This window comes from Aotus nancymaae, unplaced genomic scaffold (genome assembly GCF_030222135.1).
Source record: "Aotus nancymaae isolate 86718 unplaced genomic scaffold, 86718_ANA_hifiasm-v0.15.2.pri h1tg000021l, whole genome shotgun sequence".
Taxonomy (NCBI): domain Eukaryota; kingdom Metazoa; phylum Chordata; class Mammalia; order Primates; family Aotidae; genus Aotus; species Aotus nancymaae.
Window position 1 is genome coordinate 9301611 of NW_026988433.1, and position 21760 is coordinate 9323370.

The 21760-nt window shown below is 46.4% G+C and overlaps 1 protein-coding gene across 1 annotated transcript in view; it reads right to left on the minus strand.

The window, feature by feature from the left end:
- Window positions 1-21760, minus strand: part of DNAH10 (dynein axonemal heavy chain 10) — a 177505-nt gene that overhangs the window by 152303 nt on the left and 3442 nt on the right. The window contains exons 2-9 of the mRNA XM_064379606.1: window positions 19952-20038; window positions 15380-15480; window positions 14185-14293; window positions 12558-12673; window positions 6475-6694; window positions 4382-4539; window positions 3466-3696; window positions 1426-1616 (exon numbers count right to left, since the gene is read on the minus strand). Coding sequence (XP_064235676.1) covers window positions 1426-1616; window positions 3466-3696; window positions 4382-4539; window positions 6475-6694; window positions 12558-12673; window positions 14185-14293; window positions 15380-15480; window positions 19952-20038 — 1213 coding nt within the window. The remainder of the gene's footprint in view (window positions 1-1425; window positions 1617-3465; window positions 3697-4381; window positions 4540-6474; window positions 6695-12557; window positions 12674-14184; window positions 14294-15379; window positions 15481-19951; window positions 20039-21760) is intronic.

A 21760-nucleotide genomic window follows, 5' to 3' on the forward strand; every position in this document is an offset into this window, starting at 1 on the left:
TGCCTCAGCCTCCTGAGTGGCTGGGATTACAGGTGACCAACCACCACACCTGGCTAATTTTTTGTATTTTTAGTTGAGATGGGATTTCACTATGTTGGCCAGGCTGGCCTTGAACTCCTGACCTCAAGTGATCTACCCACCTTGGCCCCAAAGTGCTGGGATTACAGGCGTGAGCCACCATGCCTGGCCTCACCTATATAGATTTTTTTTTTTTTTTTTTTTTTTTTTTTTGAGACAGAGTCTCATTCTGTCTCCCAGGCTCGAATCCAGTGGCGTGATCTCGGCTCACTGCAACCTCTGTGTCCCAGATGCAAGTGATTCTCCTGCCTCAGCCTCCTGAGTAGCTGGGACTACAGGTGAGCACCACCATGCCCGGCTAATTTTTGTATTTTTTAGTAGAGATGTGGTTTTACCATACTGGCCAGGCTGGTCTCAAACTCCTGACCTCGTGATCCTCCCACCTTGTGGGTAATTTTTAAGAAAGTGAAAAAAGTTATCTGCCTCCCTTAGCATCTTCTGTCATCCCCCTACACCCTCAAAGGTGGTTCCAACTCAGCCTCAGTCTCTCCAAGTACAACTGGGGAAGAAAGTTCCAGTTAAAACAATATTTCATATATATATGTATGTATATATATACACACACACATATACATACACATATAGACACACACACATATGTACACAAAATGAAATATATCTCCATACAATGGAATATGATTTAGCCATAAAAAGGAATGAAGTCCTGATCCATGCTACAACGTGGATGAACCTTGAAAATATGATGCTGAGTGAAAGAAGCCAGACTTGAAAGTCACATAGTGTCTGATTCCTTTCATATGCAAAAGACCCCACACTGTATGGTTCCCAGGACTAGGGCAATTGGCGGGGAGGGAGTGACTGCTAAAAGGCACATGTTTTCTTTTGAGGGATGAAGGAAATGTTCTAATATTGATAGTGGTGATGGCTGCACAATTCTGTGAATATACTAAAAGCCAGTGAATTGTAATTTTTTGTTTTGAGACAGAGTCTCGCTCTGTTACCCAGGCTGGAGTATAATGGTGTGATCTCCACTCACTGCAACCTCCGCCTCCCAGGTTCAAGCAATTCTCCTGCGTCAGCCTCCCATGAAGCTGTGATTACAGGCATGCGCCACCATGCCTGGCTAATTTTTGTATTTTTAGTAGAGATAGAGTTTCACCATGTTGGCCAGGCTGGTCTCAAACTCCTGGCCTCAAGCAATCCTCCTGCCTCAGCCTCCCAAAGTGCTGGGATTACAGACGTGAGCCACCGTGCCTAGCCATAAGGGCCAGTGAACTGTATATTTTAAGTGAGAGAATTGTATATGAATTATAACTCAATAGAGCTGTTTAAGATCTAAAAAGTAAAAAGTGAAACAAAACAAAAATGAATGCTGTGGCTTCTTACTTGAACAAAGTCCGCAGGTTGACCACTCGGCAGACTCTCTCGGCAATTTCCCAGGCGATGCGCTCCATGAGTGGAATCATCCTCTCATCTCTGTTGTAGTGTCGGGAGATGATCCACACCATCCGCAGGGCACTCATCATGGAGGGGATGGTATCCAGGACCACGCTGAAGCCAGACCCGTGCGTTATGTTCTGACCAAGAGAGGAGAGAGCCATGCAAGAGCCTTTAGCCTTGGGGTCCAAATAGTTTCATAAAACAGTAAGCGTGCAAGAAGTTTCACTCTTTTTTTTCGAGACCAACTCTGTTGCCCAGGCTGGAGTACAATGGCACAATCATGGCTTACTGCAGCCTCAACCCCACTCCGGACTCAAGTGATCCTCCCACCTCAGCCTCTCAAGTAAGCTGAGAATACAGGCATGTACCACTGTGCCTGGCTAATTTTTTATTTTTATTTTTGTAAAGAGGGGGTCACACTATGTTGCCCAGGTGGGCAGACTTTTTAAAATCTCTTATAAATTAATACTAACTCAAATAGATAATGGGCAAAAGATTAAAATAGACATTTCACCAACAATGTGAAATTGACAATAAGCACATTAAGTATGTAAAGAGTTGTTCAGTCTCACTAGTTATTAAAGAAATGCAAATTAAGCCTCAATGGCTGTTGTCAGAAAGACAGACAATAACAAGTGGTGGAGAGGATACGGGAAAACTGGAACCTTCATGTATTGCTCTTGAGAATGTAAAATGGTACAACTGCTTTGGAAAACAGTCTAGAAGTTCTTCAAAAGGTTAAACAGTTACCATATGACCCAGCTATTCCACTCACATGATGCATAATACATAATTAAAAACATACATCCACACAAATCCTTGCACGTGAAGGGTCGTAGCAGCATTCTTCATAATAGCAAAAATGCAGAAACAACTCAAATGCCCACCAACTGATGAATAGAGAAATGAAATGTGGTCTATCGATGCTGTGGAATATGATTCTGCCATAGAAAGGAATGAAGCACTGACACACTCCCTGCTACGACACAGATGAACCTTGAAAACATGATGCTGAGTGAAAGAGACCAGACACAGGATCAGTCCTGCATGACGGTCCCTTGAGTAGTCAGATCTAGAGACAGAAAGGAGGACAGAAGCTACCAGGGACTTAGGGTACAGAGGAAGGGGAAGTGAGTGTTTAATGCACACAGAATTCCAGTTTGGGAAGATGAAACTGTTTTGGAAATAGTGTAATGGACACACAGCATTGTGTATGTATTTAGTGCCACTTAACTATATGCTTAGTAGTGGTTAAAATGATAATATCATGTCATATCTATTTTTTTTTTTGAGATGGAGTCTTGCTCTGTCACTCAGGCTGAAGTGCAATGGTGCGATCTCAGCTCACTGCAACCTCCGCCTCCCAGGCTCAAGCGATTCTCCTGCCTCAGCCTCCCGAGTAGCTGGGATTACAGGTGCCCACCACCACACCCAGCTAATTTTTTGTAGTTTTAGTAGAGATAGGGTTTCACTATGTTGGCCAGGCTGGTCTTGGAACACCTGACCTCGTGATCCACCTGCCTCGGCCTCCCAAAGTGCTGGGATTACAGGCATGAGCCACCACAACCGGCCATCATGTCTATTTTGTCACAATATTTAAAATACTGCCTATTTTTTTTGAGACAGGGTCTTGTTATGTTGCCCGGCTGTGCAGTAGCACAATCTTGGCTCACTGTAACCCCCACCTCCCAGGCTCAAGCAATCCTTCCACCTCAGCCTCCTGAGTAGCTGGGACTACAGGTGCACACCACCATACCTGGCTAATTTTTGTATTTTTTGGAGAGATAGGATTTCACCATGTTGGCCAGGCTGGTCTCAAACTCCCAAGCTCAAGTGATCTGCCCACTTCAGCCTCTCAAAGTGCTGGGATTACAGGTGTGAGCCACTGCTCCTGGCCACATGCTGAATATTTTTAAAAGGGAAATTAAATCATATGAAAATTCTTTGACAGAGCTGACTTTGCAAGGCACAGCACACCCAGTGTACCTTGAAATAACGCTCCACGGTGGAGAGAAAGCGCACGTTGTCTGAGGCCTCCGTGTGGAGCTTGAATAACTCGGTCAACACTGGCTGCAGGTTAGCCACAAGCATGGAGTCGGATTCCCTGATCACATCCAAAACTTTTCTGACTATTGGAAGCTTCGTTTGTTCATACAGCGCACTTAAGGTTGCACTTCTTTCCCTCCAGAATTCAATTTCGGCCAGAGGGCCTTTACCCTGAGAGGTGACATGAATACAGAAAGAATGCTCATCATTAGTGTGGAGCGGGCACTTATGGTGGTTTCTCCAGCATCCATTCCTTTCTGTCTCACCGCTCCAATCCTTCAGGGTCTTCAGGGGTGGGCTCTTGACCTAGGGTGGCCCAATCAGAGTGAATCTCAGGGCTTCAGCTGGGAATGCGAGAAACACACTCTATCTTTCTCTGGACAATACGATGTACAGATGTGAGGCCAAAAACTGCTGCAAGGAAGCCAGCCTGAGGAAGGCAGCTCCCCAGCCTCTAGAGAAGAGGCTGGAACTGAGAGATTCAGAAAGAAACACAGCCAGAGCCCTGATCAAACTGGACCTGAAGCTACATCTGCCTCTGGACTTTTCCATTATGTGAGCCAAGGAATTTGCTTTCTTATTTGATCAAACTGAGCTGGGTTTCCTGTGTTTGACAGCCCAAGCTTCCTGACTGATCTAAAGTGTTATCTTTATCGATCCAGGCAGTAACCTGGTAGCACGTTAACATCAGAAAGCCCAGAAATGATATTTTGGGTGTGTTTACTTTGATGGCTTAAGGAAGTAATAAAACAGTAAGAAAAGATGCCAGATGATGCAGACCCCAGAATCCTGGCTCTTTCCCAGCGTGGTAAGCGTGACCTGGATCGGGGCTCTGAGAAAGGTCTGCACGAACTACCTGAGGTGTCTTCTTTAATTGGGCCTCAACCGCTGTGGATATCTGATTCAGCCAGTTTATCACACACTGCTCCAAGATTTCAACGGTTTCCGGGTCCGCTGCCAGGTCAGACACCTCTCCCTCTACACTGATGGTCGGCATTTCTAACTTGATCTCACCTAGGAAAAGAAAAGCAGTCAGTCACTCGTTCAGGAAAAATGACTACAAACAAAAACATTCAAGTTCACTGGCTGGGCCTGCTCTCAATCTTCATCAGTATAGTCAGGTCTGATACATCCCCTGTCCTGAGAATATCTGTAGCTCATTCTCTTTCATTAGAATGTAATTCAAACATTTTAGATAATTGTTCCAGTGTTAAGCTTAATCAAAATGATTTAGTTATTTAAGATGCTCCTGAGTTTACAACCTAGTGACTTCAATTTTTAAAAACTTGAACAAAGAACCAGCAGATATTTTAGATAACCACCAGCATGAAACAGTCAAAGGTAAATCAGGGGAAAATGACATCAGAGGAAATTGAGATCATGTAAAGAACAAACCAGACCAGGCACGATGGCTCACACCTGTAATCCTAGCACTTTGGGAAGTCAAGGCAGGCAGATCACTTGCAGTCAAGAGTTCAAGACCAGCCTGCCCAATGTGGCAAAACCCCATCTCTACCAAAAATACAAAAATTAGCTGGGCATGGTGGTGTGTGCCTGTAGTCCCAGCTACTTGGGAGTCTAAGGTGGGAGGATTGCCTGAGCCCTGAGAAGGTCGAGACTGCAGTGAGATGTGTTTGTGCTACTGCACTCCAGCCTGGGTGGCAGAGTGAGACCTTGTCTAAAAGAAGAAAAAGAAAGAAAAGAAAAGGAGAACAATTTCCAAAAAGAAAGCCCAACTCTTTGTCTCAGAGATTTGAGACAATATGGCATCCATCGAACAAGAACAGGATGCTATGAAAAAAAATACAATTCGAGAATAAGAGGTCTTAAAAATATAATAGCTGATATGACTATCATCAAAGGTTGGTTATAGAGAAGTTGAGATCACTCCAGGAAAGTAGAATCCAAAGTCAAAAAGATGAAAAATACAAGAGAAAAGGTAAGAAATAGACTCTCTAGACATCCATCCAGCAGGAATTTCAGCAAGAAAAAACAAATAGTGGAAGAAAATGTCAAGAGAATTTTTCAGTCTTTGGACTGGAAACACCTACTGTTTAAAAAATGAATGGAAAAAGGACCACACAACGGCCCATCATCCTAAGGTCAAAACACTAGGGATGACCAGATACTCTTAAAAGCTTAGGTAAAGGTGGGGGCGGGGGAGAAAAATCAGAAGGACATTCAATTTCTCATCACTGGATATTGACTACTAGAAAACAATGAAGAAAAATGTATTCAAAATTCTGTGCTAAGCCAGGCACAGTGGCTCACACCAGTAATCCCAGCACTTTGGGAGGCCGAGGCGGGTGGATCATGAGGTCAAGAGATCGAGACCATCCTGGTCAACATGGTGAAACCCCGTCTCTACTAAAAATACAAAAAAATTAGCTGGGCGTGGTGGCGCATGCCTGTAATCCCAGCTACTCGGGAGGCTGAGGCAGGAGAATTGCCTGAACCCAGGAGGCGGAGGTTGCGGTGAGCCGAGATCGCGCCATTGCACTCCAGCCTGGGTAACAAGAGTGAAACTCCGTCTCAAAAAAAAAAAAAAAAAAAAAAAAAGACCAGCGTGGCTAACATGGTAAAACCCCGTCTCTACTAAAAATACAAAAATTAGCCGTGTGCGGTGGCGCACACCTGTAATCCCAGCTATTCAGGACGCTGTGGCAGGAGAATCCCTTGAACCTGGGAGGCAGAGGTTACAGTGAGCCAAGATCTCACCACTGCACTCCAGCCTGGGCAACAGACTGAGACTCCATCTCAAGAAAAAAAAAAACACCAAAATCCTGTGCTAAAATTATTTTTACCAGCCTGAGCAACAGAGCGAGACCCCATCTCTACAAAAAAAAAAAAAAAAATGTTATAAAAGTTAGGTATGGTGGCACACACTTGCAATCCCAGCTATAATAAATTAATCATTGTCAACTAAAAAGGAGGAGAATGAAACCTTACCTTCCAGGTGCTGCATGGTTCTCTGAATATGACTTGTGAATTTCTGCACATTCATTAAAAATTCATCCCGAATTAATTGAATACTGTGATATTCTGCTGCCTCCCCGGGCAGGGGCTGCAGTTCTGGATCATGCTCAGAGGAATGAAAGCCTTCTGCAGGTATGAGTCCCACGGTTGCACTCATCCGGTGCTGACTGAAGGATAAGGCTGGCAAAAACACCTGAAATGCCCATTTTATGAAATAAATTATATGACATCATTTTCAATAATTCATGTACTTAAATTACCTCTGGTTTTGAATATTCTTGTATATCAAGTTACAAATGTGCAAAGTAAAAACCACTCAAACCAGAGCAGAGACCTGAAGACAAGAGAAATTATATTTGACTTAAAGTGATCCAAGGGTAGCAATTTTAACCAAGCCTGAGACGACTGCCCCGAAAACAGTATTGTATGTCTGTATACCACCAGTAACTGAGAAGTTACAGACTGTGGCACTGGGGGCCGGCTGCAGTGGCTCACACCTGTAATCCCAGCACTTTGGGAGGCTGAGGCTGGTGGATCACTTGAGGTCAGGAGCTTGAGACCAGCCTGGCCAACATGGTGAAAGCCTGTCTCTACTAAAAATACAAAAATTAGCCGGGCATGGTGGCACATACCTGTGGTCCAAGCTACTCGGGAGGCTGAGAATAAGAATCGTTTGAACCCAGGAGACAGCGGTTGCAGTGAGCTGCGATTGCACCACTGCACTCCTGGGCACGAGAGCAAGACCCTGTCAGAAAGAGAGAAAGAGAGAGAGCAAGGAAGGAAAAGAAGGAAAGAAGGAAAGGAGAGAGAAAGAGAGAGAGAGAGGGAGGGAGGGAGAGAGGGAGGGAGGAACTGTGGCACGGCACAGGGAGGTAAGAAACTGTGTGTTAACCCATCAGCTCAAGGCCATCTTGTTCTTGTCAATGAAGTTCTTGAGGACATAGCGTCTTTGAAATGTAGCTAGAGACAGAATCGTACATTTATGAAGTCACTTGACTACAATTACAAAACAACTGACCCCCCACCCCACATACAAAGTGATCTATGAAAATGCCTGGGGGTTGATTGAGCTGGCTGGCTGAATTCTGCTTTCATTTTGTAGTTTTGCCTATACTTCTTAAAATTTTGATGCACCTTTTAAGACTCTTTGAATCTACCTGTATTTCCTGCAACCTATTGAAGAACCTACAATGTTGGATTTGTAGAGCTGCCCAATTCAAATTTTGCTGACTACACACTCATTGTGCAGCTGAAGCTCCTCTGGGATCTAGATTTCCTGCAAATTAGCAGCTGGGACAAGAGACTTGACCAGAATACGACTGGTGTTTCTTCCATCAGGAGACAATTAATGCTTGGTTTCTAGGTTCTCTCTCTCTCTCTCTCTCTCTCCCTCCCTCCCTCCCTCCACTCTGTCTCCCCCTCCCTCCCTCCTTCTCTGTCTCTCTCTGCCTGCAAAATTGAAATGTTCTAAAATAGTCTAAAATGTCTGTTAGCTGAGATGCTGATATAAATTGACGCCTCTCAGAGCTACTAGTTGATCCTGCACACTTCATATGGGGAAGGCGACATAAATACTTGACTCCTCTTTATTTGCCCAGTTTTCAAAATAGTACCGTGGTTCCCCGTCATCTTCCAGAAGTGACCCATTGGGACTTTTAAAGATCATTATAAACTCATGGATTTGAAAGGCTGGGCATGGTGGCTTATGCCTGTAATCCCAGCAGTTTGAGAGGCCAACGCAGGAAAATCTCTTGAGCCCAGGAGTTTGAGACCAGCCGGGGCAACATAGAGAGACCCCGTCTCTACAATTAAAAAAATAATTAGCCAGGCTTAGTGGTGCACACCTGTAGTTTCAGCTACTCCTGAGGCTGAGATGGGAGGATCACTTGAACCCGGGAGTTTGAGGCTGCAGTGAGAGGTGATTGTGCCACTGACTACAGCCTGGGCAACAGAGTAAAAACCCTGTCTCACAAAAAAAAAATTTAACTAATGCATTTAAATATATATATATGTATGGTATGTGTGTATATATATATGCATATATATATATATATTTTAGATGGAGTCTCACTGTGTCATCCAGGCTGGAGTGTAGTGGCACCATCTCAGCTCACTGCAACCTCCGCCTCCCAGGTTCAAGCCGATTCTCCTGCCTTAGCCTCCTGAGTAGCTAAGACTACAGGTGTGCACCACCATTCCCAGCTAGTTTCTGTAGTTTTAGTAGAGGTGGGGTTTCACCATATTGGTCAGGCTGGTCTCAAAGTCCTGACCTCAGGTGATCCACCTGCCTCAGCCTCCCAAAGTGCTGGGATTATAGGCGTGAGCCAACACATCCAGCCGTATTTGCATATATTTTGTATGTTTCAATCCACAGAAGTTTTATCCTTACTGAAGATCCAAATGTCCCACGTGTGGTTGGCATGAGCCTCTTCAGGTCGAACCCTGTGTCCTTAGACATAACTCTAAGAATTAGACAAACAACCATTAAGAATTAATTATACGCCGGGCACGGTGGCTCACGCCTGTAATCCCAGCACTTTGGGAGGCCAAGGTGGGTGGATCACGAGGTCAAGAGATCGAGACCATCCTGGTCAACATGGTGAAACCCCGTCTCTACTAAAAATACAAAAAATTAGCTGGGCATGGTGGCGCATGCCTGTAATCCCAGCTGCTCAGGAGGCTGAGGCAGGAGAATTGCTTGAACCCAGGAGGCGGAGGTTGTGGTGAGCCGAGATCGCGCCATTGCACTCCAGCCTGGGTAACAAGAGCGAAACTCCGTCTCAAAAAAAAAAAAAAAAAATTAATTATACATCATGTTTTGATGTTATTTTATATTTCATTTTTTTAGAGATAGAGTATCGCTCTGTCACCCAGGCTGTAGTGCAGTGGCATGACCACTACACACTGCAACCTTGAACTCCTGGATCCAAGGGATCCTCCCACCTCAGCCTCCAGAGTACGTGGGACTACAGGCACCCACCACCATGCCCAGATTTTTCTTTTTCTATTTGATAGAGATGGGGGTGATGTTATTTAAGAATGAAAAGTTCAGTTTGCATACGAAGGTAGCCAATGTGGCCAGGTGTGCTGGTTCATGCCTGCAATCCCAACATTTTGGGAGGCTGAGGTGGGCAGATCACTTGAGCCCAGGAGTGTGAGACCACTCTGGGAAACATAGTGAGACACAGACTCTAAAAATAAATACAAAAATCAGCAGGCATTGTGGCATCCACCCGGCTAATTTTTAGTGCTACTCCCAGCTACTCAGGAGGCTGGGGTGGGAGGATCGTTTAAGCCAGGGAGGTCAAGGCTGCAGTGAGCCACACTTGTGCCACTGCACTGCAGCCTGGGTGGCAGAATGAGACCCTGTCTCAACAATAAATAAATAAGAAGGTAGCCAATGTTCTTGGGTCCACCAGAGTCACACTAGGAAAAGACATCATCCCGATGAAAGAGAACATCTTTGGGTGGAATGTTCCCATGTGCGGGCAGCTCAGTGCGGACGGTCGCACGGCCTAACTCACAGGTGACTTGTACTCAGTGAGACGTCTGCTCCCACTCCCTGGAACTGCTCACGTGGAATCACCCACGGCCAAGGCCTCCAGCTCCTCTTTGCCTGTCTTCTCGACCTCCAGCGGCAGCACGTGGCACAGCGAGCCCCTCCCTTCTTCCAGGAAGTATCACCTCCTCTTGGCTTCTGGATCACCCCTGCCCTAACTTTCCTCTCCCCACGTCTCTTCCATCTCCACTGCCTCTCTTGGTTGGTTTTACACCATCTCTGCTGAGAGCGCCCGTATTTTACAGCATGGCTCTGGTTGGCGTGTGGAGAATGTAGCGTAGGGGTAAGCACAGAAACTACGGGACTTTTCAGAGGCCACTGCAATAGTCCAAACAAAAGGCTATTGCGGTGGTTTGTACTGTTTGTCCGGATCTTCCCAGTGACGTGCTCCTGGCCACCCTAAGATTGCCAAAGCCCCACCTTTCCCACCCATCGACCTTCCTAGCCCCCCGTTGCCTTTTCCTTTCCCATCTGGCTTCGTTTTGCTCCCTAAGTCCTGCTGCTGTCTAACACACTGTGTATTTTCTCACTGATCTTGTTTCATGTGCATCTTCCCATCTGGAATGAAAGCTCCACAAGGCGGAGGCCTTGTCTCAGTTGCTGACTGCTATAAAATGCAGTAGGTGCTCAACGAATATTTGCTAGATTGATGCCCTGAGTTCCCTGCTGAGCTCCAGACTTACACATCCTCCTTCACGCCTGGACCTGAATGTCAAAGAGGCCACCTATGCTCAACAGGCAAAATACAGCACCTGAATTTCCCTCCACATCTGTTTCTCCCCGTCCCCTACCTCAATAATGACCACGCCATCCTCCCAGTTGCTCAGGCCCAAATCCTAAGAGTCATTCTTTTTAAAATTATTTTTAGAGATGGGGTCTTGCTCTGCCACCAGGCTGTTCTCAAACTCCTAGCCTCAAGCGATCCTCCTGCCCCACCCTCCCAAAGTGCTGGGACTAAGAGGCCTTTTTTATACTCTCTCTTCTCGTGATGCTCTTCAAAGCCTCCAGATCCTAGTCATTAGCAAGTCCCACGGCCTGATCCCCAGGACATTCCAGACGCCACTCCTCCCTCCCTCCGCTGACTGGAGCCTAAATAACCATCGCGCTTGAGATGCTTTGGCTGTGTCCCCACCCAAATCTCATCTTGAATTGTAGTTTCCGTAATCCCCACTTGTCATGGAAGGGACCTGGTGGGAGGTAATTGAATCATGGGGGCAGTGACCCCCATGCCACTGTTCCGTGATGGCGAGTGAGTTCTCATGTGATCTGATGGTTTTATAAGGGTCCTTTCACTCTTTGCTCACCACTTCTCCTTTCTGCCATCATGCGAAGAAGGATGTGTTTCTTCCCCTTCCACCATGATTCTTAGTTTCCTGAGGCCTCCACAGCCCTGCAGAACTGTGACTCAATTAATCCTCTTTCCTTTATAAATTGCGGGTAGTTCTTCACAGCAGCATGAACATGGACTAATACAGCCCTCCACCTGGGCTCTTCCAGGGCTTTCTGTTTGATCTTTCCTTGCCCTCCACCCCAGCAAAATGTTTTCCCACAATAGCCAGAGGTAAAATGCAAACCAGATCCTTTTGTTCTCCTGCTTAAGCCTGCCTTGGTTTCTAGCCCTCCCTCCAGCCACACTGGCCATCCTTCTGTTATTGGGTGCTCCTACCTCAGGGCCTTTGCACCTGCGGTTCTCTGCCCAGCATGCTCTTCCTCCACATCCTATCATGTCTGATGCCTTGGCCTCATTTGGGTCTCAGTTCAATATCACCTCCTCCCTCCTTCCCTAGTACATTTCCCTAATAATTTATCATTCTTGAAAAAAGCCTGCTGATGAGTTTTTCATTTTTTTGGTCTATAAAACTCAGGCTTACCATGGTGGCTCATGGTAGCTCATGCCAGCACTTTGGGAGGCCGAGGCAGGCAGATTGCTTGAGCCTGGGAGACCAGCCTGGGCAACATGGTGAGATCCCATCTCTACAAAAAATACAAAAATGAGCCAGGCATGGTGGTGTATGCCTGTAATCTCAGCCACTCCGGAGACTGAGGCAGGAGGATTGCTTGAGAGTTGAGGCTGCAACGAGCCGTGATTGTGCCACTGCACTCCAGACTAGATGGCAGACAGAGACCCTGTCTCAAAAAATAATATACATAAAAAAGAAAGCTCAGACATCACATCCTCAGCAAAGCCAATCCTCACCATGCCCTCTGCACACACATGCAGTGCACATGGCCCATTTCTGTCTCATTATCAGGGCTTATTTTCCTCGTGCCACTTGTCATGCCAGTATCTTCTTGTAGATGTGCTTGTGTGCCATGTCCTTCCCCTGCATAAGCTCCTAGGGAGCAGGGCTACTGCCTGTCCTGTCCGCTGCTTGATCCTCGGTGCCCGTGACAGCTCCTGCAACGGAAGAGCTGCCCGCTACCTACCTGCAGAATAAACAAACCGCATGACCTCAACTTTAGAAATACTAGAATTTCTTCCTTTCTCCACGTTTACCTGACATATAATATCCTTCAGAAAATGGAGCACATTAGAGTTTATAATTCCATACTCCAGTGTTTCCGGCATCATTTCCATAGCTTCCTTCATGTCGGTAGCTTCAGAGATTGCCTCTAAATAAGAACAGATGCAGAATGTAAGGTCGGTGGGAGGAAGCAGCCAACAGTCAACATTTCCAAGAGAACAGGAATCTTTTCCTTCTTCCCAAGTTGCTACAAAAAATGTCCTGGTTACAGGTTCAGAATACCCGCTATTTGTGTTCGAACGAATCTGGGGACCCACGAGAAGCTGAAATGGATAGCGACGCACTGCGGTGCGTGGAATAGTATGAACAGCACACAAGAGCTGCACACATTCGCTGATCTGGTTGGAATATCTAAAGCTGGCAAAAAAACAGAAAATAGTTGGGTTTTCTAGAAATGTTGGCTGGATTCCTTGCTGCTATGGACTGGATGACCCCAAAATACACATGCTGAAGCTTAAATCCCCAGGTGAAGGTATTAGAAGGTGGGGCCGTTGGGAGGTGATTAGGTCATGAGGGTAGAGTCTCACGATGGGATTGGTGTCCCTGTAGGAAGAGACAGGGGAGCTTGCTTTCTCTCTCTCTACTCTCCACCATGGGAGGATAGGAGAAGGTGCCATCTGTGAACCAGAAGTGGCCCTCTCCAGACGCCAGATCTGCCGCGCTTTGATTTGGACTTCCCAGCCTCCGGAGCTGTGAGAAACGTGTTTGTTGGTGAAGCCCCCCAGCCTACGGAAATGTGTTACAACCATCCAAGCTGGCCGGGGCACAGGTTTTGCCTGTCTTCGCCCCCCAGCAAGTCTTCCTCAATTCACTGCCAAAGCACCTTTTGAGTCATGGGTTGTTTGAAAAGACCTACTTGGTAAATCTACCCTTACAACAAACGAGGTTTTATTTAATGTGTATTTACTTTACCCAATCAAAAATCAATCACCGTGGTAAATGTTTTAAAGGTGACTTGGACTCTTCCCTTGATCCAACTGGGAAACAAACACGCAACACCCCACTGAAGCCATTATTTCCCAGGTTCGGTCTTCACGCCTTCTCCAAACACGTGCAGACGTGCACTGTCACCGGTTGAACGCATTTCTTTATATCTAACACTTCTTTACTGGAAATTAGCTTTAAGAAGACTACATTAAGGCTGGGCGCGGTGGCTCAAGCCTGTAATCCCAGCACTTTGGAAGGCTGAGGCGGGCGGATCATGAGGTCAAGAGACCAAGACGATCCTGGCCAATGTTGCGAAACCCTGTCTGTACTAAAAATACAAAAATTAGCTGGGCGTGGTGGCGCGTGCCTGTAATCCCAGCTACTTGGAAGGCTGAGGCAGGAGAATTTCTTGAACCCGGGAGGCGGAGGTTGCAGTGAACCGAGATTGTGCCACTGCACTCCAGCCTGGCGCCTGATGACAGAGTAAGACTCTGTCTCAAAAAAAAAAAAAAAAAGAAGAAGAGAAGACTACATAAAGAACCCAGCATGGAAAAGAAAGAGAGCTTGGCATGAGTGAAAGATAACCACAAAAAGACAAATAGAATGAGAGGGAACAGGTGCACGCCAACCACCCCCTCGGCACACATACACATACGCGGGCCAGAAATGTACCTTTGGTATTTCTGAGAAAAAACAGCACGTTTTGGTCCAGGAACTCCTCAGGAAGAGGGGCACAGAGCATGCGGAGATGCGTCTTTTCCACAATGTACTTCACAGTTCTCTGAAACATGGGGAAAAAACATCTTCGTTCTTGAGCTACATCCCTTCACCTACAGAACACGAATATTCGGGAACACCTAAGCTCTCCTCTCGACACGGCGGCTGTCTCATGTTCGGACCGTGCAGCCGCAGCCTCACGGTGGATACCAGCTAAACACAGGCGCACAACGCGCCCAGACTCGGCTCTCAGCCTGACTCCTCCATGGACCAACCAGTGCAGCCACCTTAACAAACTGACCCAGCAAAGGCCCAGATGGACCTTGAATTTAGTTTTGCAGATGGGACATATTTTTGAAGCAATGAGGCATCACTTTGGTAAGCACAGGCCAGGCTGAGTGCTTCATCCTAGCCGGAAACTCCAACCTCGGGCTTTTCATAGTACAGGGCTCACTCGGCAGGCCGGTATTATCCAAACCCCCCCAAGTGTCTTCAGGACTGGGCTTTGGCTCTTGGGATGACAAGTTCTAAGCTTTTAGAATATCCTCCCTAACATGGGAGTCTTTGTGTGCCTACGGCCTTGGGCTGTGCCTGAAGGTGTAAGCTAACAATGTGACTTTGGTGAATGTCTGTTTTAATTTCTAGGGTGATGGTGAGGGCTGGAGATGAAGGGGAGCTGAGCAAGGAAGGTCAGCGGCGGGGATGCTCCAGGCCTGTGTGCCTGATGCCCAGTAAAAATCGCGGACACCAAGGCTCAGGTTAGCCTCTCCGGTTGGCAATGCTTCATGCATGTTGGCACTCATAGCTACTGGGAGAATTAAGTGCTGTCCGTGAAACTTACTTGGAGGAAACAGATGGAAGCTTGTGCCTGTTTTCTGCTGGTCTCTGTCCTGTGCACCTTTTTTTTTTCTTTTTTTTTTTGTTTTGCTGATTCTAATTTGCATCCTTTCCCTATAATAAACTATAACCATGAATATGACAGACTTTCTGGGTCCTGTGAGTCCTCCTCGCTAATCATTGAATCTGAGGGTGGCCTTGGGATTCTATAATCTTGACTCCCTCCCTTAGAAGGGCTGTGTGAGTCACCCTGAATCCTAGAGGGTGTCAGGGTCCCCATTACCCACCAACAAGGACAAAGAGCCATGCGTACTTTGGAAGGGAGTTTTTCTGAAATCTCTTTGTCCATTTCTCCATCCTCTACGTTGATTAGAGGTTGGCCTAGAGATTCGGTTCTCAGCGACATACTCTTAGCTGCAAAACAGCAATCAAAGTGTAAGCAAAAATAATCAGGAAATTAGGTTTCTTACCATTAAGAGCAGGCCTGCATTTTGTGCCCAGCACATTTCATTCAAAAGGCGAGTTATCAATACCCGTGCATACTTTCTGTTCCAATCAATCCGACTGTCGCCTTGACTCACATTGTAATTGACAAGAATTGTGTTTTATTTTTGACAGAGTGTCCGTCAGAAATTTAACGTCTTTGTGTCCGTGTTCTCTCAGGTACAGTGTCCACCCTGTGACCCTGTGACTTATCTGAGGTTTTTTACTTAAAAGCGAGTTTATCATAAAGACAAGAATTATCGGCCAGGCACGGTGACTCACGCCTGTAATTTGGGAGGCTGAGGTTGGCAGATCACTCGATGTCAGGAGTTCGAGACCAGCCTGGCCAACACGGCAAAACTCCATCTCTACTAAAAATACAAAAATTAGCAGGGCGCGGTAGTGTGCACCCGTAATCCCAGCTACTCAGGAGGCTGAGGCAGGAGAATCACTTGAGGCCAGGAGGTGGAGGTCTCAGTGAGCCAAGATTGCGCCACTGAACTCCAGACTGGGTGACAGAGCAAGACTCTGTCTCAAAAAATAATAAAAATAATAATAAAAGCCAGGCACGGTGGCTCATTCCTGTAATCCCAGCACTGTGGGAGGCCGAGGTGGGCAGATCAGGAAGTCAGGAGTTCGAGACCAGCTTGACCAACATGGCAAAACCCCATCTCTACTAAAAATACAAAAAAAGTTAGCCAGGCATGGTGGCGCACACCTGTAATCCCAGCTACTCAGGAGGTTGAGACAGGAGAATTGCTTGAACCCAGGGGGCAGAGATCTCGGCAGAGCTGAGATCGCACCACGGCACTTCAGCCTGGTGACAGACCAAGACTCCATCTCAAAAATAATAATAATAATAAATAAAATAAACAGATAAATAAAAGAAAAAGAAATACAGCTAGTATGTTAGCATTTACTCCTTTTTCACTATGAGATGCAAAATTTGTGAGGGATGAGAAGAAAAACGATCTAAATGAAATGACGCCTCCCTCTCAAGTCCACCGTGATTGCTGCAGATTCGGAAACGTCAGCAGACACCGAGTCTCAGCCCTCGGAACATCCAACAAGCCCGGCAATTAGAGAAGGAAGCTTTCCCTGGGACGCTCCGCTCTTACTTTGAACAGCACTGTGCAAAGTCACTGTGGCTTTGGAATCAACTCAGTGTCAGGGGTCTGAATCCTCTCTGCTATTAGTTTTCTCATCCATGAAATGGGATAGCAACATCTACCAGCCAGATTCTAGAGGACTAGCTGATGGCATGGTTAAGAACCCGGCACCACGGTTGGTAGGGGAATCGTCTACAGATGGCAGTACCAACATTATTAGAGAACTAGCAATAGACTACAGTAAAAAAAAAAAAAAAAAAAAAAATCGGCCAGGTGCAGTGGCTCACACCTGTAATCCCAGCACTTTGGGAGGCCGAGGCAGGCAGATCACGAGGTCAGGAGTTCAAGACCAATCTGGTCAACATGGTGAACCCCATCTCTATTTAAAAAAAAATACAAAAATTAGCTGGGTATGGTGGCTCATACCTGTAATCCCAGCTACTTGGGAGGCTGAGGTAGGAAAATTGCTTGAACCAGGACCCAGGAGGCGTAGGTTGCAGTGAGTGGAGATTGTGCCACTGCACTCCAGCCTGGGCTACAGAGTGAGACTCCATTTCAAAAAACAAACAAAAAAAAATCACACTTACGAGCAGGCGCCATGCCATAAATAGCCCATAGTCCATTGCTAATTCTCTAACAGCATTAGAGCAGGCTCTAATCTCTACAAAAAATCAAAATGTTATCCAGATGTGGTGGTGCATGCCTATAACCCCAGCTACAAGCTGGAAGATCATTTGGGGCCGGGAGTTTGCAACCAGCCTAGGTAATGTAGTGAGACCTCATCTCTACAAAAAAATTTAAAAAAAAAATTTTTTTTAGATGGATCTCACTATGTCACCCAGGCTGGAGTGCAGTGGCGTGATCTCATCTCACAGCAACCTCCGCCTCCTGTGTTCAAGCAATTCTCCTGCCTCAGCCTCCCAGGTAGCTGGGATTACAAGTATGTGCCACCATGCCTGGCTAATTTTTGTATTTTCAGTAGAGACGGGTTTCACTGTGTTGGCTGGGCTAATCTCGAACTCCTGACCTCAAGTGATTCTCCTGCCTTGGCCTCTCGAAGTGCTGGGATTATAGGCATGAGCCACCACAACCAGCCAAAAAATTAAATTTAAGTTAAAAAAAGACATCCATGGTAGCACACATCTGTAGACCCAGCTACTTGGAAGGCTGAGGCAGGATCGCTTGAACCCAAGAGTTCAAGGCTACAGGGAGCTATGATCACACCACTGCACTCCATCCTGGGCAACAGAGCAAGGGCCCATCTTTAAAAAGGAAAATACAGTTACGAATGTACTTAATGCCACCTAGAAATGGTAAAAATGGTTAGTTTTCTGTTACATCCATTTTACCACCATAACAAGAAAAGAATAAAATATATAATGAAGTTAATTTACCGTGTGGGTAAGGACTTCCCCGACCTTCCCACCTACACAACCTCTTCCCACCCAAGTCTTTCCTCTTCATGGATGTATTGGGCTCAAAAGCAGAGTGCCTTCCTAGGAGGCCCTCAGCAGGTATTGCTGTGGCATCCAGAACTACCATGTGCCTTATCAAAACCCACTTTAGCCTGAGCATGGTGGCTCACACCTCTAATCCCAGCACTTTGGGAGGCCCAGGTGGGTGGATCACCTGAGGTCAGGAGTTTGAGACCAGCCTGACCAACATGATGAAACCCCATCTCTACTAAAAATACAAAAATTAGCTGGACGTAGTGGTGGGTGCCTATAATCCCAGCTACTCAGGAGTCTGAGGCAGGAGAATCGCTTGAACCCAGGAGGTAGAGGTTGCAGTGAGCCGAGATCGCACCACTGCACTCCAGCATGGGAGAAAGAGCAAGACTTTGTCTCCAAAATAAAACAAAAAACATACTTTAAACAAGCCTTATTCAGACTATCTTTTATTTCTAACTTGTAGTCCCCTCTCCACAATCTTTGCTACTTGAAGGGATTACAATTTGGTTAAAAATAAATCCTTGACCGGGAGCAGTGGCTCATGCTTGTAATCCCAACACTTTGGAAGGCTGAGGTGGGAGGACTGCTTAAGCCCAGGAGTTCGAGACCAGCCTGGGCAACACAGCAAGACCCTGTCTCTACAGAAAATCAGAATGTCATCCAGGCGTGTTGGTGCGCCAGCTACTCAGGAGCCTGAGTCAGGAGGATGGCTTGAACCTAGAAGTTAGAGGCTGAAGTGACCTATGACTGTACTGCTCCAGCCTGGGCAACAGAGCGAGGTCTGGTCTCAAAAATAAACAAATGAAAAGTACCGTGCCTTGGATATTCTCCTAAGGAAATGGTATCTGTAGTTTGCGCAGTGAGACACCCACTCTTCAAAACAAAGTACAAAGCATGTGTTTGCTGAGGGGGCTGAGACACCACCTGTGTGAGTGTCTGTATGTTACATATTACACTCGGTTGAAGAGTGTCCCCCACAATGCATGTCCTCAAAGTGTGACCTTGTTTGGAAACAGGGTCTCTGCGGATGTAATTAGTAAAGACGAGGTGATATGGATTAGAGTGGGCCCAAAATCCAATGTGACTGGTGCCAGTATAAGAAGGAGAAAGGAAGGCTGGCGCGGTGGCTCACGCCTGTAATCCCAGCACTTTGGGAGGCTGAGGAGGGCAGATCACCTGAGGTCTGGAGTTCAAGACCAGCCTGGCCGACATGGTGAAACCCAGTCTCTACTAAAAATACGATAATTAGCCGAGTGTGGTGGTAGGCACTTGTAATCGCAGCTACTTGGGAGGCTAAGTCAGGAGAATCGCTTGAACCGAGGAGGTGGAGGCTGCAGTGAGCCAAGATCATGCCATTGCACTCCAGCTTGGGTAACAAGAGCGAGACTCCATCTCAAATATAAAAAAGGAGAGAGGACACATGGAGAAGAAAGACACAGAGGGGACAGGGCCATGTGGTGATGGATGCAGAGACGGGAGTGATGGCGCTGCAGGCTGAGGACACCCTGACCCCCAGACTGCAGTGGGGAGGCCAGGAAAGATCCTCCCCTTGGTCCTGCAGAGGGAGCGCAGCCCTGCCAGCACCTTGATTTTGAACTTCTGGCCTCCAGAGCTGTGAGATAATACATCTGTGTTGTTTTCAGCCACCCAGTCTGTGGTCACTTGTGACGGCAGCCATGAGAAACTACTAAATGCGTCTATTCGTGACCCAGCAGTTTCCCTTTGTGCTTCATACCCCGTGAAAGTAGAAACTGATTCTGGCATGGCAGGCAGCACCCGACTGCTGATGGGTGGGGGGGCTTTCTCAGTTCTACCCACCCACAACCCCTCCCAACTCCACACCTCGAGCTTTATCCACGGTCTCCGCTTTTTGAGAATAAATTTCTTCCTCCTCGTCTTCCTCTTCAGACAGGGCAGGTATCTCATTATCTTTATGGTCACATAAATGGGAAGAAAATACAAAACGTAACTGTTCGCTGCACGAAACACCTGATACCTTTGCTTTCTGTGGAGCCAAGGGGTGGGGATGCGGCCCACAGGAGACTTGCATATGTTACAGCGGCACAGCAGTATCCCTTACTACAGCCAGCTTTCAGTGACAGCCAAGGAGGTTTGTGAAAATTTTGCCAAGAGACGAAGGATACAGAAATGATCACAGAGTTACCACCAGCCCAGAAGAAACGTAAATGACCAAGAAGCATAAAAAAGAGGCTCCTGAGGTGGGTGCAGTGGCTCACGCCTGTATCCCCAGCACTTTGGGAGGCCAAGGCGGGCTGATCACAAGGTCAGGAGTTCAAGACCAGCCTGACCAACATGGTGAAACCCCATCTCTACTAAAAATACAAAAATTAGCCGGACATGGTGACACGTGCCTGTAGTCCCAGCTACTCGGGAGGCTGAGGCAGGAGAATAGCTTGAATCCGGGCGGTGGAGGCTGCAGTGAGCCGAGATTGCATCACTGCACTCTAGCCTGGGCAACAAGAGCAAGACTTTGCCTAAAAACAAAGGCTCCTGGCTGCACAAAACCAGGAATGTATTTAACACCCCAAACTGGGCACTTCAAGATGGTTAAGATGATAAAATGCAGGTCATGTGTATGTTACAATTTAAAAGCTGAAGGAGGCCAGATCACAACACTGCACTCCAACCTGGGCGACAGAGTGAGGCTCTGTCTCAAAAAGAAAAATAGAAAACTGAAGGGAAAAAAAAGAGGCTCAGCTCCACGAACGTTTACATAAATTAGTGCGGGGAAGGGCATCTACTTTTCTTCTATGGAACTGGCAAAAATCTACAAAATGGCCAATATCCAAGGTCAGGCAGGACACTGGGAAACAGGCACCTCATCCGCCATCGCGGCTGTGGACCAGCAGGGCCTCCCTGGAGGGCAGTTCGGCAGGACCCACTCAACTGTAAACGACCACAATTGTCACAGATGCGGTTTCATCGTTACAAATCTATCCTCCAGAAATACACAAAGCGTGCGATGGACATTGTTCCATTCTTTGTAGAATGAATCCTCTGAAAAGCTAAGTGTCCATGAATTAAAGAATGGATGAGCAGAATATGGTACATGTATGTATTTAAAGATCTATCAAGTTAGATTTTAGGTAGAACTCTAAGTATTTACATGAAAAAATATCCAAGACGTGGTGGAGGGAGAAGTCACAAAACAACACGCATAGTATGATTTTTATTTATAGTTTTAGGAACTCTATATATCCATATTTTATCATTATAGAGAGAAATGAAGATACAGATTGTAGACAGAACAAGGATCGACAGATACAGATGACAAGTAGGTAGGTAGATTGATTAATTGATCTCAACGGCCCTGACCTTATGCATAGATAGATAGATAAATTGGTAAATAATTGATATAGAGAGATGGATGGATAGATGATAGGTGAATGATAGGTAGACAGACACACAGATTGGTCAGTCAGTAGACAGATGAGAGAGAGAGACAGATGTATAGGTAGGTAGGTAGATTAATTGGTAGAAAATTGATAGAGACAGACGGATAGATAGATGATAGGTGAATGATAGGTAGACAGACACACAGATTGGTCAGTTGGTAGATAATAGAAAGATGTATAGGTAGGTAGGTAGGTAGGTAGGTAGACAGACAGATGTATAGGAAGGTAGGTAAAC